Below are 17,492 nucleotides of genomic sequence, written 5' to 3' on the forward strand. Positions count from 1 at the left end.
AGCATCTCCTGGAGGAAGGAAAGGGAGAGAAGAGGAAGAGGAAAAAGCGAGTGACACAGGGGAGGGACTGAAACTGAATACAAAGGAGAGAAAGTCTGGAAGAAGGCGAGAAGCACAGTTTCTTCCTGACCTGATTTCTCAGGCTTCTGTGCTGTCCCACTTTCTCTGCTTCTCTGATGTGCTTTTATGAATTGTGCTTTCCTTTATCAGGTTAATGATGTTGACATCGACCACAGAAGAAAGAGCTCCTGGTCATCAACTGAGACAGGGAAGGGTTTGAAGTCTGATTATCACACGCCGCATACAATTCTGCTCTCATTAGAGCATACGGCTTCCTAACCTCGCTGGTGACATCAGTGAGCTTTAATGAAATGAAGAATCACTTCCAACAAAAGAGGCAAAGCATAAACATGTACTGAAGCCATTTGCAAGGTGGCAAGTTATTAATTGATCTGAAATTATATTTGGCTCTCCAACAGAACCACGGTGACTTTGAAGTCATACATTCCCGCCAATGTTATGTTGGAGCCTTTAATAATTTGTTTTAAATGATAATCAGAGCTTTCATCTATGTAGCACCTCTCTGTGGCCTCCCAAAGAGAAAGGCGGGAGGAGTTATTACCATTATCCCCAATTAGCAGGTTAGAACATTCCAGGCACACAATAGCTTGCCCCATATCACATGGCCAGCTGCCGTGAGAGCCAGTGAGTACAGTGGTTTCTACAACAGAAGAGCGTGAACTTGGACAAGGAGCTCTCTGCCCCCATGGTTTATTCTCTTTCAACTTTGTTTTAGGCGGGGTAGAAAAACCAGAAGCTGTCCAGTCTCCCACAGGGGCATCCACATATCTGTCTGTCATTTTCCATGAGCTACTTGGGCCCAATGTGCCTCCTTCTGGCAAAGATGGGGAGAGACGTGTGCTACACTTATATTAGAGAGAGAGACAGAACAAGCAGGGGGTGGGGGTGTGAGAGGCAGAGGAAGAGAGAATCTCAAGCAGACCCCCCTGCCGAGGACGGAGTCCAACACGGGACCCTGAGATCATGACCTGAGCCGAAATCAAGAGTCAGTGCTTAACCCACTAAGCCATCCAGGCGCCCCTGGTTGCCTATCTTTAAAACAGACTACTCTTGTGGCATTTGTGGATTGTGAGAGGATTAAATAAGTGAATACAGTCAATGCTCGGATGGTGCAGAGCAGCAGCTGCCCTGTGGCTCGCTCTGGGGCAGGGACCACTCCAGTGACAGCCCATGGGCCCTGGGCTGTGCCCAGAGCAAGTCCCTATTAATGGAGCCATGTGAGAACTACGAGAAGTCAGAGTAAGAGGGGCAGGAAGACACGGCACGTGGAGGGGAAGACGAAGCCCTCGGTGGGCGCAGCTTGAGCACACAGACAGACGGCTGTCGTGGTGCGCACGGACACTGAGGCTTGCTACAACAGTCCCCCAACATCGACATCTGTAGAAAGACCCCTCCAAAGTGGTCGGTGGTAATCAGTGAGAAGCAGGGACTTGTCCTCGGCGGGGTCTGGGCCCCACACACATCAGGAAACCCATCTGATGCTGTGGGTTATTTCCTTTCTCATAGGATAATGAAAAAGCAGGAGAGAGAACTTCCAGATGAAAACTTTATCCACATAGCTCAGTGGGTCCAAATGCTCTAATTTGCTACTGAATTATTGGGAATGCGGGGGGGGGGCATTGTACAGTTTTTCTTTTCCATAAATTAAGCACTGGAATGTATGAACTTGAAGTACTGAAAATGGGAACTGATGCTTTAAAAAGTTAAACTCTTAGCCTCATACTTATTTTCACTTGGCACATGTGTTACTGGGTTACGAAAAGATCTATTTGCTTTGCCAGTGATGGAAATACCATGAGAATGAAAAGAAGGCATGAAATAGAACACAATGAAGAAAACCAATGGAGAGAGGCAGGTCCCCGCCATCCTGGTTGGGGAGGGCCGGGGTGGGCTGGGACTCCCTATAGCTAAGAGCATGCGGTCTCTACCAGGGAATTTAAGGACAGGAAAGGAGCCACGTCATAATTCATGGAGTCAGAGGATGGTACAAAAGAACTTCTTCTCTCGGAAGGGGTTTTCCGACGCAGGCACTGGGATGATGAGAGGGTCCTCACGTACGTGGGCTTCACAGTAGGCCAGGAGGTCTGCGGCTGCCTGGGAGACCTGCAGGGGACACAGCACAGGGGTTAAAAGCCAGTTCATGGTGGGTCTGGTGCAGAGGCGTCCGTGTGGATATGGCCAAGGACAGGCGGGCGGTGTGCACTGCCAAAGACAAGGCCAGCCTGGAGAGAGGGTCTGTGCAAACCCAAGGAGACAGGGTTGAAAACGTGCCTGGATGGGAGGAGGTGTGGCCCGGGGGTGCAGGAACAACCTCTGAAGAGGAATGGGAAGGCCCAGACATCCTTGTTCTACTGATGAGTGGAGGCCCTGGGTCGTTAGCTTCACAACGACTCCGCTAAACCGTGTACAGATGAATAAAGTGGAGCGCTGGGCCTGGCCAAGCCTGTGTGATTGTGTTTGTTATTGTTATTTGTTGTTTGATTGCAATCCACTCTCGTGACCAGCACAGAGAGACACTTCATTTTCCCCAAGAGAACACATATTATCAGTGTATTGTATGTATCACATATAGGAACTACGTACTCCAAGCACACACCTTAACTCACAAAGGCCACCGCCTCCCCCTCACCCCATGTGCAGGGAATTGCATGGGACCAGAAATCTCCTTCCCCTTCACTTTCCTTCCAGTCTCACCTGAAGCATGCGGACACATGGTAGGGGTGCACTGAGCTATCCCCCTTGTTCAAGCCTGGGGTTCTAGAGGAGGGGCTGGGTGGGAGCCAGCAAAGGGCCCAACCCCGCTCCCTAATAGGAAGATGAAGCTACCAGCTCCTTTCACCCGGCATCTGGGTCACGTGCTTGGCAAATGAATGGCCTGTGTTGATGCATCCGGCCAAATAGGTCACCCTGCCTGCAAGGGCTTATTAGAGGCGGAGCTAAGCATCCAGCAGTCAAATGAGATCCTTTCGGGGCACTCAATGTCTAAATCCTTCCTAGAATGTTAGAAACATTCCATAAATGAATGAAAAAATGTCTTAGAATCCCCAGTGTATACAAGCCACACACATTCTCTCCAGGTTTTAAAGACTGACCTACCTTCCAAAATTTTCCGGGAATTTTTCTTCTGATTTCCAGCCCAGACCTGATTTAGCAGTGGCTGGACTCCTACAAACAATTCTGGTAGAGATGTATAAGGAATTTACCCCCCAAATAAAGGAATTTACCCCCGCCCAGGGCAAGATCTCAGGTCCTGGGATCAAGCCCTGCGTTGGGCCTTCTGGTTAATGGGGAGCCTGCCTCTCCTTCTCCCTCTGCACTCCACCCCTGCTCATGTTTCCTCTCTCTCTTAAATAAATAAATTAAAAAAAAAAAAGAAAAGCTTTAATGTATCTCTGTTTACCTTTTAGCACGATCCAGCTCACCCGAAGTTAGGTCGCTAAACTGTAATTACAGCTTCCTTCCCCTGGATCATCACCCGTGTTCACAGGCTTAACACCCTTCACGGGGGAATTGGAACAGTTCCATTTCCTGAGACTGACCACAAGGGGGCGCCCTGCTGGGGGCCGTGGACGCTGGACCGTGCACCAGCATGTTAGACCCAGGCATTCCAGGAAGGAGCCCCAAAAAATGTAGCTCTGGAGGTGCCAACCTCCAGTTATAAAACAGTCACGGTGCTGAAAAGTATTGTGTAGGGAATACAGTCAAATAATATTTTAATAACACCCTATGGTGACAGACGGTAACTACACTTATTGAGGTATTTTGTAATGTACAGAATTGTGCAATCACTCACACTTGAAACGAATAGAACACTGTATGTCAGCTATAATTCAATTTAAAAAAACGAGGCTTGTAGGACGGCTGGGTGAATGAGGGATGGGGCTAGGCTGTTCCTGCCTCCCATCAGTGTCTCCGCTGCCCACACAGCTAAGCTGTTCATGTCTGGCCCTGCTGGTTTTCAGCAGATCTAATCTAGAGAATTTTCTGTCACCTCTAAAGGTGATATTGCACTTGGTTCCACAATTTTTCTTTCAGGGAAACAGGCTGTTCTTCGATTGCCTACTTTTGCTGCCGGTTTTAGGACCACAGATGCACTTGCTGAGTGATAACTACAGTCCCACTGGATGGCGGAGTCCTGTCCGGGCACCTGCGCAACAGGAATGAGTACCTGATGGGCACTGTATTGGTGCCAAGTGATAAGCGCCCAATGCGAGACCAAATGGGCAGATCTGGTTTGGTTCCATGCAATATTTACATCCTGGATGCCCTCGTTTTGTTGAAACATTCTTAAGAGTGCACAAGTCATCCTACAATCAAAGAATCAGGGGAGGTTTCCAGCTCAGCTATCAGCCCTCTTGTTTCACAGAGTGTACGATGTTCCTTTATTCCTGCATAAGCAGAGTATTTGGATAACCCCTGAAGTTGGCTGTTATGGGATCTGTAAGGATAAATATAAGTAATGAACATCTTAATGAGTCTTACATATGAAAGGTGGCATCTTGACTCACAGCTTAAGATCCAGGCATTAATTAACCCAAACCTGCTTGTTAGGTTGCATGGAAGGGTTTTCTTAATTTGTCCTAGATTGATTTTTATAGTTGAAAGTTTCCTTCCATGCATATAAAACATGGGCTGCGGGCATTGCCAAACTGCAGAAAACATCTGCCGTCTTTGAAATAAAAAACATGTGATTTGTTTTCAAAGAGAAAATTTTATTTGGGCTGGAAATTTAAAACTCCCTTACTGTTTACACTTTCTCCTCAAGCCTGAAGTCGGCTTTACCTAAAGACCTCTGCTGTAAAATGCCCAGAGCGTCTCTGCCTCTTCTCCTTAGTATTGAGCTATTACAAGACAACAGATGTTGAAAAGAATCGGCAGCCTGGGAGCAACTGTGGAATTTTACCATTGCATTTCAGAGTAAAAGAGGTGATTAAAACAGCCCAAGTTAGCACATAATCCTGTTAGTTGCACTATAATTACAAGCTTCAATGATGGGAGAAAATGTTGCAATTACTATAGTCAAACTCCTCCACAAGACAGATAACATAATTACTATTCTGGCTGTGACTCCCACTGCATTTATCCTTTGCATCTCAAGCAGAGCAACTCACACCTATTCCTCAGCAAGCCCAATCTATTTAACAATACTACTTGGAATCAATTTCAAGCATCTTTTATGGTTATGCCTGTTCCTCTCTCCACCCCAAGAAAACAGAGCAGGATTATTGTGGAGAGCCCAGCCGGGTTCCGCCCTCCTGCTTCCCTGCCCTCCCTACAACCCCTGCCCCGTGGTGCAACAACAGCATCTTTTACAAGGTCAAACGTGGTGCACACTTGCAACAGAAGAAGTCATCTGCTGATTTTCCCCGGTAGAACCATCAGGACATTACAGGAATTATCTCTCACCTCTAAAGTCTGAGCAGGTGCCCCCGAGTGAATCCTTGTGATTTTTTTTCTTTCTTTGAATGTTGGGAAGTATTTGAGATTAATGCACCAGTTCCTAAGCACGTGCTCAAGATACTTGCATATTATGACGCTGTAAACTGAACGTTTGTGTCTGCCCAACCCCAATCCAAACGAGGAAGCCTTAATCTCGACATATTTGGAGGTGGGGCCTTTGGAAGGTCATCAGGTCATGAGGGTTGAACCTTGATGAGTAGGACTAGTGCCTCTGCAAGAAGAGATGCGAGAGAGAAGCTTCTCCGCCCACCATGTCAGGTCACAGCAAGGTGGGGCCATCTGTAAACCTGGAAGAAAGCTTCCACCAGAGCCTGACCGCATTGGCCTTGTGATCTTGAACTTCCCAGCTTGCAGAGCTGTGAGAAATGAATTTCTGTTATTTAAGCCACAGGTCTATGGGACTCTGTTACAGCAGTTATGAGTGGGCTAAGACACTAGGCTTCTAGTGGATCCCAGCAATGATTCTGCATTGATCCAGATAAATATAGGCAATTTTCAATCATTGGGTCCTAGGACACAGATAGAGCCACCAGTTGGGAGTGTGTAAGGTTATCCCTAGAGGATATGGAGTGGGCGTGGCCTGGAAGATAGAAGTGAATACACGAATAACATAATGGAATTATGAATTCTCTGAATTCTAAAGGCAAGTCGTCATAATGGCGGATGAGCTATCATCACATACGTTTCCCCACCACACACGAGAAGATGACTGCACATTGAGAGGTAAATCCAAGACGCTTGGAGGAGAGTTAAATATCTCCAAGTGAACCTTAGAGTTGATATACATGTTCTTCATGGCCAGAAGAGGGAAGCCCTCACTGATTAAATGACCAGATCCACCATGAATCTCAACCAAACCCTTGCAACAGGTTGGCGCATATCCTATATGACTCCGACCATCTCTTAGTTTTGATATATCCCAATTTTCCACAAAGTAATTCCTAATTCAACCATTTTGCAAGTTTACCGAAAAAGTAATTTATTTGGTGACAGGAAGCAGTGAGTCACTCAAGAGGTTTCTGGGACTTAAAGGTGGAAGATGGACATAACAGGGAGGTTCTGGGCTCCAGGGTTTCTAGAAAGCTATGGCATCTCTTAGAGAGGAAGCAATGGATTGTGAGTCAGGAAACACTGTGTCTGACTGAGCCGCATTCAGCACTAATGAGCTGTGTCATTCTGGGCAAGACAAACACTCAGGCACTTGGTTTCAGTCCTGTCAACGGGAGCAGCAGTAGCTGCAGGTTTGTGACGAAGCACCATAATGGGTGCAATTACACATACAGCATGTTCGTATTTCATTATTCCTTTGGCTGCTTTCTGGGAGGGCGCTGACAAACAGACACGAGGAAGTTTCTCGGAAATTATTAGGGCAACTGGATGCCCACAGTGCCCCCAACCCAAATCCTCGCGAGTTAGAAGTGTCCCTTGCCTTTCTCAAATGCACATTTTGTCTTCTTGTTCTCCTGCTTCTGTTCTCCTCTTTGATTTAATTCAAAGATTTTTCTCCTTTGATCTGAGAGCTATTCTAGAATCACTCATTCCTAGCCCCTTGTCTTTGAATTTCTTTCTAAATCTGGCCGTAGACAGTTACCATCTGAACAGGTTTCTGGGAAAGTACAAGAAACCCAAGAGAAGGGTTAGGTTTCTGCTAAACTAGCAGAAGGTGAAGCAATGAAGGGGCAGGACCCAAGTTCAGACCAGACACGCTTGAAAGGCAAGATCTGTTTGCACCGGCTTGACTTTGCGCTGGGTCACAGGACGTGATTTATATTTATTTTCTTTTAGACATGTCATTCTTTCAACCTTCACGTCATTTATCACTTGATTCTATCCCTTCCTTGGACGGCTATGGACGCTTTAAATTGGCTGTCAGTGACCTACCAGAACATGACAGGCTCCCTGATTTTGTTCTTCAATTTTCCACAGAAAACACCGTGATATTTGAGCCTCACTCGTCTTCTGTTTTAGTAAAAAATGCCTTTTGCTTTAGAATTTTCTCGTTTGGCTTTAGAAAACTCAACACAGCGTGTTTTATCTTGTGGAGAAATAAAACCTTAAAGAACACATGTCATTCTTGGAAAGGAATCTATACTTTCAGTGCCATCCCAATCAAAAGTAAAATTGAAATTTTGGAACTTCATCAAGAACAAAAGCTTTTGCACAGCAAAGGAAACAGTCAACAAAACAAAGAGGCAACCCACGGAATGGGAGAAGATATTCAAAATGACACTACAGACAAAGGCTGATATCCAGGATCTATAAAGAACTCCTCAAACTCAACACACACAAAACAGATAATCATGTCAAAAAATGGGCAGAAGACATGAACAGACACTTCTCCAGAGAAGATATACAAATGGCTATCAGACACAAGAAAAAATGTTCATCATCACTAGCCATCAGGGAGATTCATATTAAAACCACATTGAGATACCACCTTACACCAGTTAGAATGGCCAAAATTAGCAAGACAGGAAACAACGTGTGTTGGAGAGGATGTGGAGAAAGGGGAACCCTCTTACACTGCTGGTGGGAATGCAAGTTGGTGAAGCCACTTTGGAAAACAGTGTGGAGATTCCTTAAGAAATTAAAAATAGAGCTTTCCTATGACCCTGCAATTGCACTCCTGGGTATTTACCCCAAAGATACAGATGTAGTGAAAAGAAGGGCCACCTGTACCCCAATGTTTATAGCAGCAATGGCCACAATAGCTAAACTGTGGAAATATCTGAGATACCCTTCAACAGATAAATGGACAAAGAAGATGTGGTCCATATATACAATGGAGTATTATGTCTCCATCAGAAAGGCTGAATACCCAACTTTTGCATCAACATGGATGGGACTGGAAGAGATTATGCTGAGTGAAATAAGTCAAGCAGAGAGAATCAATTATCATATGGTTTTGCTCACTTGTGGAGCATAAGGAATAACACAGAGGACACTGGGTGAAGGAGAGAAGTGAGTTGGGTCAAATTGGAGGGGGAGACGAACCATGAGACTGTGGACTCTGAGAAACAATCCAAGGGTTTTAGAGGGGAAGGGGATGGGGGGTTGGGTGAGCCTGGTGGTGGGCATTATGGAGGACACAGATTGCATGGAGCACTGGGTGTGGTGCATAAACAATGACTCTTGGAACATTGCAAAAAAAATTTTTAAGAACTCACAAACCAGTAGGGTTGTCATGACTCTTAGAAGGGCTAGAAACAAACAAACAAAGAGGGGAAGACATGTGAAAGACTTATCTGTGAGAAGAATTACGAGGGGAAAAAAAATCTCTGGTTCAAATATAAGTGTGAAGCAAGAGTCATAAGGCTGACGCCCAAAGGTCTGTCCCAGCAAACTTCTGTGCGCTTACTGTTCGGTTCCACTCAGCATCCCTGCGTTGTCCAAGCTGATGGGCAGGACAAGTAGAAAAGATAATCCTGACCTTATTTACACTTACATCTGGAATGTAACTGATGCTTTTTATGCAGTGTGTTTCCATGAGAATATGGTCATATTTTGCATCTGGCTACTAGTCCCTAAGGGAATGAGGAGGAATATACAGATTGTATACAAAATGAGAAAAAAAAAACCCAAAATGGACAGTGTACTTGCAGATAATGTGCTAGAGAGGAACTATGTGGGAAGGACAGAAAGGGTCTCTTTCTGTTTACTGTAATGTGCGGCCACCTCACATGGCACCCTCTTTCTTCTTCACGGACCATCACACTATATAAATGACAATAAAGTCAGAGGAGGGAATGCTAACTGGGTCCTCAGGGGTTGGTGGCAACTCCAGGGAAGAGGTGATTCCTATGCAGAATTTTAATTTTGAAACAGCTTTCTTGTCTTCACAATAATAATCCTTATTTGTTCATAAAATTGCCCTAAAAAGTTCAAAGCTAGAAGCAAAAAATCAATTGCCACTTGGAGACTGTGCTTTGGTGAACGTCTTTTCAGATATCTCACTGTTCCTCTTTCTACATATAATTTCCTACGCTGCTCTGTAATGTGCTTTTTTGTTCACTCAGTACACACAGATGCACGTCATTGTTTAGGATGATAATGTAGTGTAACATGGTCTCTACCTGACTTACTTAACCAAGCCCTGTTGATAGGCAGTCAAAAATTACAATTTGTCGACATTATACGAGCACGCTGATGAAATTCGTACTTCCCTTCATTATTTGTGAGAGAGTCTCTGGGTAAACTTCTAGATGTGAGAACACTGGCGTCAAGAGAATGCACAATAAACATTTTGATACACATTCCGAACTATCCTTCTAGAAGACTGTATCAGGGTCTACTCCAACCATCAAGAACCTCTCACTTCACAGCCGATGACAGTGGATTTCATCGAAGATTAAAAACATTAACAGTCTTACAGTAGCCAAGATATGGAAGCAACCTGAGTGTCCACTGATAGAAGAAGGGATAAGGAAGATGTGTGTATACACACACGATGGCATGCTACTCAGCCAGATAAAAGAGTCAGGCCAATTGCGACAACGTGGATGGACCTAGAAGCTATTATGGTAAACGAAATAAGTCAGACTGAAAAAGACAAATGCCACATGATATGACTCATATGTGCACCTAAATAAACAAAAGAATAAACAAGAAGCAACAGAATCAAAGGCAACAAACTGATGGTTACCAGAGGGGGTGGGGTCAAATGGTGAAGGGGAGTGGGAGACACAGGCTTCCCGTTACAGAATGAGTAAGTCAAGGAAATAAAGGCACAGCAGACAGGGTCATCTTTTGCATTTGGCTCCTGGCCCAGGGCACACAGTCAGTGGTACTGTAATGGTGCTGTCTGGTCACAGACGGTAGCTACACTCGTGGGGAGCACAACATTACACACAGAGAAGTTGAGCCACTATATTGTACAGCTGAAACTAATGTCCCATTTGTGTGTCAACAATACTAAAACAAAACCAAAAACGGTATGGGTCTCAGTATTTTTTTTTTTAAGCAGATCTCAGTGTTGTTTTGTGCCTAATTCTTATTTATGGAGGTAAATGTCTCTTCATATCTTTGACCATTTATAGGTCTCCATTTTAAGCTGCCTATTCGTTTGTACAGTTAAAAAAAAAGAGGATATTTTCTTATTGAATTGTCAAAGAAATTTCAGAGAGGTTTAGGGACACCAACACTTTGTTACACAAATGCAAATGTGTTTGTTTTGTTGACTAGAAATTTTTACCATATCGAGTTTTTTAAAATGCCGTCAAAACTTTTATGTTATGAACTGTGGATTTTGTGGTATGATTGGCCCTCCCAAATATTAATAAAAACATTTGCTTCTGAAAAAAAAACCCAAAACATTTTCTTCTATTTCTCCACCATTTTTATGGTCTTATTTGTTATATTTAAATCTTTGATCGGGGTGCCTGGGTGGCTCAGTCGGTTAAACGTCTGCCATTAGCTCAGGTCATGATCTCAGGGTCCTTGGATGGAGCCCTGCATTGGACTCTCTGCTCAGCAGGGAGTCTGCTTTTCCCTCTGCCTCTGTCCCTCCTGCCCCCAAATAAATAAATAAATTCTTAAAAAAAATAAATCTTGAGGCACCTGGGTGGCTCAGTGGGTTAAGCCTCTGCCTTTGGCTCAGGTCATGATCTCAGGGTCCTGGGATTGAGCCCTGCATCAGGGTCTCTGCTCAGCAGGGAGCCTGCTTCCCTTCCTCTCTCTCTCTGCCTGCCTCTCTGCATTCTTGTCTGTCAAATAAATAAAATCTTAAAAAAAAAAAATCTTTGATCAAACTTAGGGACTGACCTGTTTCCTATGTTGAAGCCATAAACTCTAATGTTACTATTTGGAGATATGGCCTTCAGGGAGGTAATTCAGGTTAAATGAGGGAAAAAAGGGGATGGGACTCCCTAATCTGATGGACCTGGGTATGTTTAAAAGAAGAACAGACACAAGCTCTCTCTTCCCCGAGCACAGAGGGACGGCCACTTGAAGACACAATGAGCACGGAGGCCTCACCAGACATCAACGTGACTGGCACCTTGATCTTGGACTTCCAGGCTCTGGACTGTGAGAAATTAAATTTCGGTTTAAGCCACATAGTTTGCGGTTTATGTTATGTTTATGTTGTTATGGCAGCCAAGCAGACACATACAATCCATCTGAAGTTCATCTGTATAAGATTAGTGATGTATGCAGCTTTGTTTGTTTTCCTAAGGGCTAGCAATTTCCAGCAGCATTTATAAATAATGTGTTCTCCACTGATTTGAGATACCATATGGATCATATTCCAAATTCCTAGTACATTTAGATTTATTTAGGACTACCTATTCTGTTCTGTTGATCTGCCTAATTAAAAAGCTTTAAGTACTCTGGTTTTATGATAGATTTTAATACCTCACAGGAAAATTATATATATCTTCTTCTTTGAACACAGATTACTTAAAAAAAATTCTTGGATACTTTCACACATTTAGTCATCTAATTGAACTTTAGAATAGTTTGAAGTTTGCTTTTGACAAAAACAGAAATAGAATTCTGATTAGATCTGTATTGAATTTATATTATTATATATAATATAATATATTATTAATAATAATGTAATATATTATATATTATATTATTATTATATTATATATTATAATATATTATTATATTAATATTATATTATATTATAATAATATATTATATATTATAGTAATATAATATATATTATTCTAATTTACAGAGAAGAGACAATATTGACTCTACCTATTCAAGAGGGTGTCCATGGGGCACCTGGGTGGCTCAGTGGGTTAAGCCACTGCCTTCAGCTCAGGTCATGATCTCAGGGTCCTGGGATCGAGCTCCACATCGGGCTCTTTGCTCAGCAGGGAGCCTGCTTCCTTCTCTCTCTCTGCCTGCCTCTCTGCCTGCTTGTGATCTCTCTCTGTCAAATAAATAAATAAAATCTTTAAAAAAAAAAAAAAGAAGAGGGTATCCACTTCCCTTTATCCAAATTGTCTCCACCTTCCCTCTTTCAAGTCTTTTACATCTTTTTATGTTTTGAGTGTGAAAAAGTATAATCTTCCACATTTACATATGGCATTCTCGAAGTCAATTTCATTGTTTAAGAGATGGTTTAAAAAGGATAACTAGGCTGACATTTACTCATACTATTGCTACTATTTTACTGCACTATGGTCAAAGAACGTGGTATGAACTATTTCTACTTTTTCGAATATAGTAAAGTATTCCATGATTGGTACTTATAGAAAAGTGGTAACATTTTTTGGAAAAAGATATATGTCCCATTATCCATCTACCTATCAATCAACCATCAATCAATCAGATCAACCTAATTAATTTTATTATTAATATATGCTTACATCTCTTTTGTCTAGTTGATCCACCAAAGACTAGGAAAGACATGCTATACCCTGACACAATTTGTCCATCTTGATGTTTTGACAAATTTTTCTTTATATATTTTTGATACAATTGGATCGTATGGTAAGACTATCTTTAGCTTTGTCAGAATTTTGCATTCTCCAGCAATAAATGAGAGTTCCTATCCTTCCACATCTTTGTCAGCAAGTACTATTGTCAATTTTTTGGATTTTAGTCATTCTAATTATTGTGTAGTGGTATCTCATTGTCCCTTTAATTTGTAATGCTCCAGTGGAGCGTTCTATATGTTGTGGAGCATCTTTTCATTTGCTTCTTTGCCATCTGGATATCTTCTTTGGTGAGGGGTCTGTTCAGGTCTTTAGACTATTTTTTAAAGATTTTATTTATTTATTTATTTGTCAGAGAGCGAGCAAGCTAGTGAGAGAGCAAGAGAGAACGGGCACACAAGCAGGGAGAGTGGCAGGCAGAGAGAGAAGCAGGCTTCCTGCTGAGCAAGGAGCCCGATGTTGGACACAATCCCAGGACCCAGATATCATGACCTGAGCCTAAGGCAGATGCTTAACCACCTGAGCCACCCAGGCATCCCTTTTGTCTATTTTTTAATGGGGTGGTTTGTTTTCTCATTGTTGAGTTTTAAGAGCTCTTTTTATATTTTGGATACCAGTCCTTTATCAGGTATGTGCTTTGTAAAGGTTTCCCCCAGTCTGTGGCTTGTCTTCTCATCCTCTTAACAGTATCTTTCACAGAGAAGTACTTAATTTGAATGAAGTCCAGCTCATCAATTTTTCTTCTGTGGCTTGTGCTTTTGGTGTCATAGCTACAAATGAACCGCCAAACCCAAGATCACCTAGACTTTCTCCTGTGCTTTCCTCTAAAAGTTTTATAGTTCTGCCTTTAACACGACTCATTTTGAGCTCATTTTTGTGAAAGGTATAAGGTCTGTGTGTAGATTTATTGTTTTGCATGTGGCTGTCTAGTTGTTACCACAGCATTTGTTGAAGAGACTACCTTTCCTCCACTGTATTGTCTTTGCTTTTTTGTCAAAGGTCAGTTGACTGTATGTATGTGGGTCTATTTCTGAGCTCTCTATTCCACTTCATTGATCTATTTGTCTATTCTTTTTCAATACCAAATTGTCTTGATCACTGCCGCTGTATAGTTAAGTTTTGCAGTTGGGTAGTGTCAGTCTTCCTCCTCTCCCTCAATATTGTGTTGGCTATTCCATTTTTTTCTTATTTTCCCTTCTCCATATAAATTTCAGGATCAGTTTGTCAGTATCAACAAGCTAACTTGCTGGGGTTTTTTATTGGCATTGTTTTGAATCTATTGATCAAGTTGGGAAAAAATGACATCTTAATAGTATTGAGTCCTCCTATCCATGAACATGGAATGTCTTTATTTATTTAGATTTTCTTATCTTTTTCATGAGTTTTGTAGTTTTTCTGACATAGATCGTGTATACAATGTAACCAGTGGTTAAAAAACAATTGATCCAAGATGGTGAAGGTGACTGGATTAAATATGAAACAATAGTTATAGACCCTGAAATCATTGTGTCAAAGTTGATGGCAAGAAAAGTTGTGAGCAATGTGGCTTATGACACAAGAAAGAGGGTGGGTTCTATTCCTGTTAGAGTTGGACCTGTGACATCTGCAAGTTAATGCACAGCAAAGTAGCTCTGGAGACATTTGGGCTAGGAAAGTGGACTATTCAGTTGAAGCAGCTTAGTCTCAAAGAACAGTTGTCTAAAGGTGATATTAATATAATACAATCTTGCAAACCAAGGTATTAATATAATACAATATAATGTTTTATATTATTTATACAATGATATTGATCATTGTATATACTGATATACAATGATATTAACATAATACAATCTTGCAAACCAAACCCCACTGGTAACCTGGGCCTGAGAAGATGGTTTGCTTTTTAGGTAGAATTGTATGATCAAACCAAGATTAAGTTTTTGTTAAACACTAGAAGGCCCAAAGCACAATCTAAAGAAAAATACACAAAAATGATGAGAATAACACTAAATGTTGGGAGTAGAGAAGAGAACACCACAATATGCTGGCGTAAATTCTTCATCAGGTTATGCTTGCTTATTTATATTCAAACCACATTAGGGTCTAACTTTTGGAGTAAAAGATAGTGTTGAAGGAAGGAGACTCTCAGGTCATTCCTACGGAAGAGTTCACCGTGTGCCTCACTGGTGACATCCACTCTACAGGACACCTAATATTCTTTCTGCTGCTGCTGTTGCTATTTATACATCCCATGAACGGACATAGATGGGCAGTGATCTCTTTAACCATCTGGTACCTAATGGAGAACAAGTGTCTTATGCCCAAATCTGAAGTCTCTAGAGAGTAAAAATTGAGAAGACTGACCCTATCTCACTAACATATAAAGAATGTCACAGAATTCCAAGACTGAATTCATCTAGAAACTGTAACCTGGTAAAGACTTTGGATACGAGTGATAGATTCCTGAGGCAGATGACCTTTGGAGTGATGGCTCAGATAGATTTTCTGTGGTGAGTGAAGTGCTTGATTCTCATTAGTACTCTGAAAGTTGGGAATGAGACACTGGGCAAACGACACTATCCAATGTGCCATTTGTTGAATGTTGAAGATCTGGGGGTGAGTGGTGCTTTGATGGTGCTTACAAAGAATGCATCAAGCCCAATCTTATGCAAATATTAGAGGGCATGCCGCTATTTATTCTCGATGGACATGAACTCCTCTAACATAGCAGACTCAACTGTACTAAAGCTTGTTGGCGCTGGTTACTGAAGCTGGACTGGAAACAAACTTTGTTTATAAAAAATTTGTTAAAAAATTTTAATTGTGGTAAAACGCACATAAAATGTATCATCCTAACCATTTTTAAGCATACAGATCAGTATTAAGTATATTCACACTGTGGTGCAACGGACACAACAGAACTCTTCCATCTTGTAAAACAGAAACTCTGTCCCCCATCAAACAATTCCCCATTCCCTCTCCCCCATCCCCTGGCAACCATCATTCCACGTTCTTTCCCTATGAATTTGACTATTCTGGTTACTTCATGTAAATGGAATCATACAGTTTTTTTCTCTGGCTTAATTTCACTTAACATAATGCCCTCAAGTTTCATCCATGTTGTAGCCTGTGTCAGAATGTCCTTCCTTTTTAAGGTTGAATAATCTTCTGTTGTATGGATTTACCACACTTTGGTTATCCACTCATCTGCTGAGGGACACATAGGTTGCTTTTACCTGTTGGCTATTCTAAATAATGCTAGGAACTGAATGTACAAATCTCTTAGAAATCCCGATTTCAGTTCTTTGGGATATATACCTAGAAGTAGAATTTCTGGATTGTATGGTAATTGTATTTTTAGCTTTTTGAGGAACTACCATACTAGAGCTTTCCATCATGGCTGCACCATTTTACATGCCCACCAACAGTGCACAATAGTTACAATTTCTTCACATCTTCACCAACCCTTGTTATTTTCTGTTGTGTTTTGTTTTGAAAGTAGCTATCCTGATGGATGGGAGGTAATGAAAAAAGGTTTTTAACACTAAATGCTGATATTCTAGTCCCCTCTGTCCTGTGGTAGAGTTCGTTGCTACTGCTGGGATCCTTAGAATGCAAGAGAGAGCCTGAAGAGATGGCTGGATGAAGTCCACTGGAGTGGCCCTAGCAGCTCGGTATAAAGTTAGAGACCTCACAAGGTAAGGGTTTGGACATCTGCCAAAAATCAGGGCCTTTGTTGCATAGCCCTGATAAAGGTGCTCCTGTAGGTGTGGCTTATTTGTGATGTATGAGTCAGTGTTTATAGCTGCAGATTTTCAATGCCCTTTTAGGGGGAACAAGGTGTGTGGTACATGGACTGCCTCACACGACCCTATTTCTATGATACTGATCTGTATCTCCTTTACTGAAATACAATTGTAGGCAATGAAAAAGGTTTGCTAAAGAGGTACACATTTTGCATTATATTTGACTTTCTGCATAATTGAGATGATTGTTTCTGTTGCCTAGCACATGAATGACCACTTGGTTAGGTAGAGAATTATTTGCAGAATGTCAGCATTTTTATGTAATCTTAGGCTGGCTTCTTCTAAACTGTGATGCCATATTGTCCCGACTGATATTTCTGCCCTCCATAGCTAGGGCATTGTGGTTTAATGACAAGACTTGAGGTTCTGGGTTGGTATTCCCACCTCGTCACCTTACTGTGGGTCCAAGTTTTCTTGTGTATGAACTGCGGTATGAGCAGCACCAATATCTTGGGACCAGGGTGAGGATTCAAGCATTTAATGCATGTTGTTAGGGGTATGTGCCCCAAATTGCTTCCTCTGCCTGCATACTTAACAGGCTTTTCCTTTGCTTTAGAGATTAAGGAACCTCAGCAAGTGTATGTGTCTCAGGGCTTATTGTTTTCTATAGTCCTTCCTGGAACATAGTGAGCTGTTTGGATCTGCAGATTCAAGTCTTCCTTTATTTAACGAAACCTTTTCATATTCTCCCCTTCAGAGTATTTTCTATTCCATTTGTTCTCTCTGCCAGGAACATCAGCATCCAAACGTTGGAGTGTTGCTGCCAGTCTTT

General features: G+C 42.1%; 1 protein-coding gene across 4 annotated transcripts in view; it reads right to left on the minus strand.

Moving 5' to 3' along the window:
- Positions 1 to 1,029: 1,029 nt before the first annotated feature.
- Positions 1,030 to 17,492, minus strand: part of GNG4 (G protein subunit gamma 4) — a 61,217-nt gene continuing 44,754 nt past the window's right edge. For 3 of the 4 annotated variants that reach the window (XM_032312163.1, XM_032312162.1, XM_032312160.1), the window contains exon 4: positions 1,033 to 2,184. In XM_032312163.1, coding sequence (XP_032168054.1) covers positions 2,056 to 2,184 — 129 coding nt within the window. In that variant the 3' untranslated portion in view covers positions 1,033 to 2,055. Of the gene's footprint in view, positions 2,185 to 17,492 lie in introns of all 4 variants that reach the window. The other variant, XM_032312161.1, reaches the window with a different exon arrangement.

The sequence above is a fragment of the Mustela erminea genome, chromosome 14 (assembly GCF_009829155.1).
Source record: "Mustela erminea isolate mMusErm1 chromosome 14, mMusErm1.Pri, whole genome shotgun sequence".
Lineage (NCBI taxonomy): Eukaryota > Metazoa > Chordata > Mammalia > Carnivora > Mustelidae > Mustela > Mustela erminea.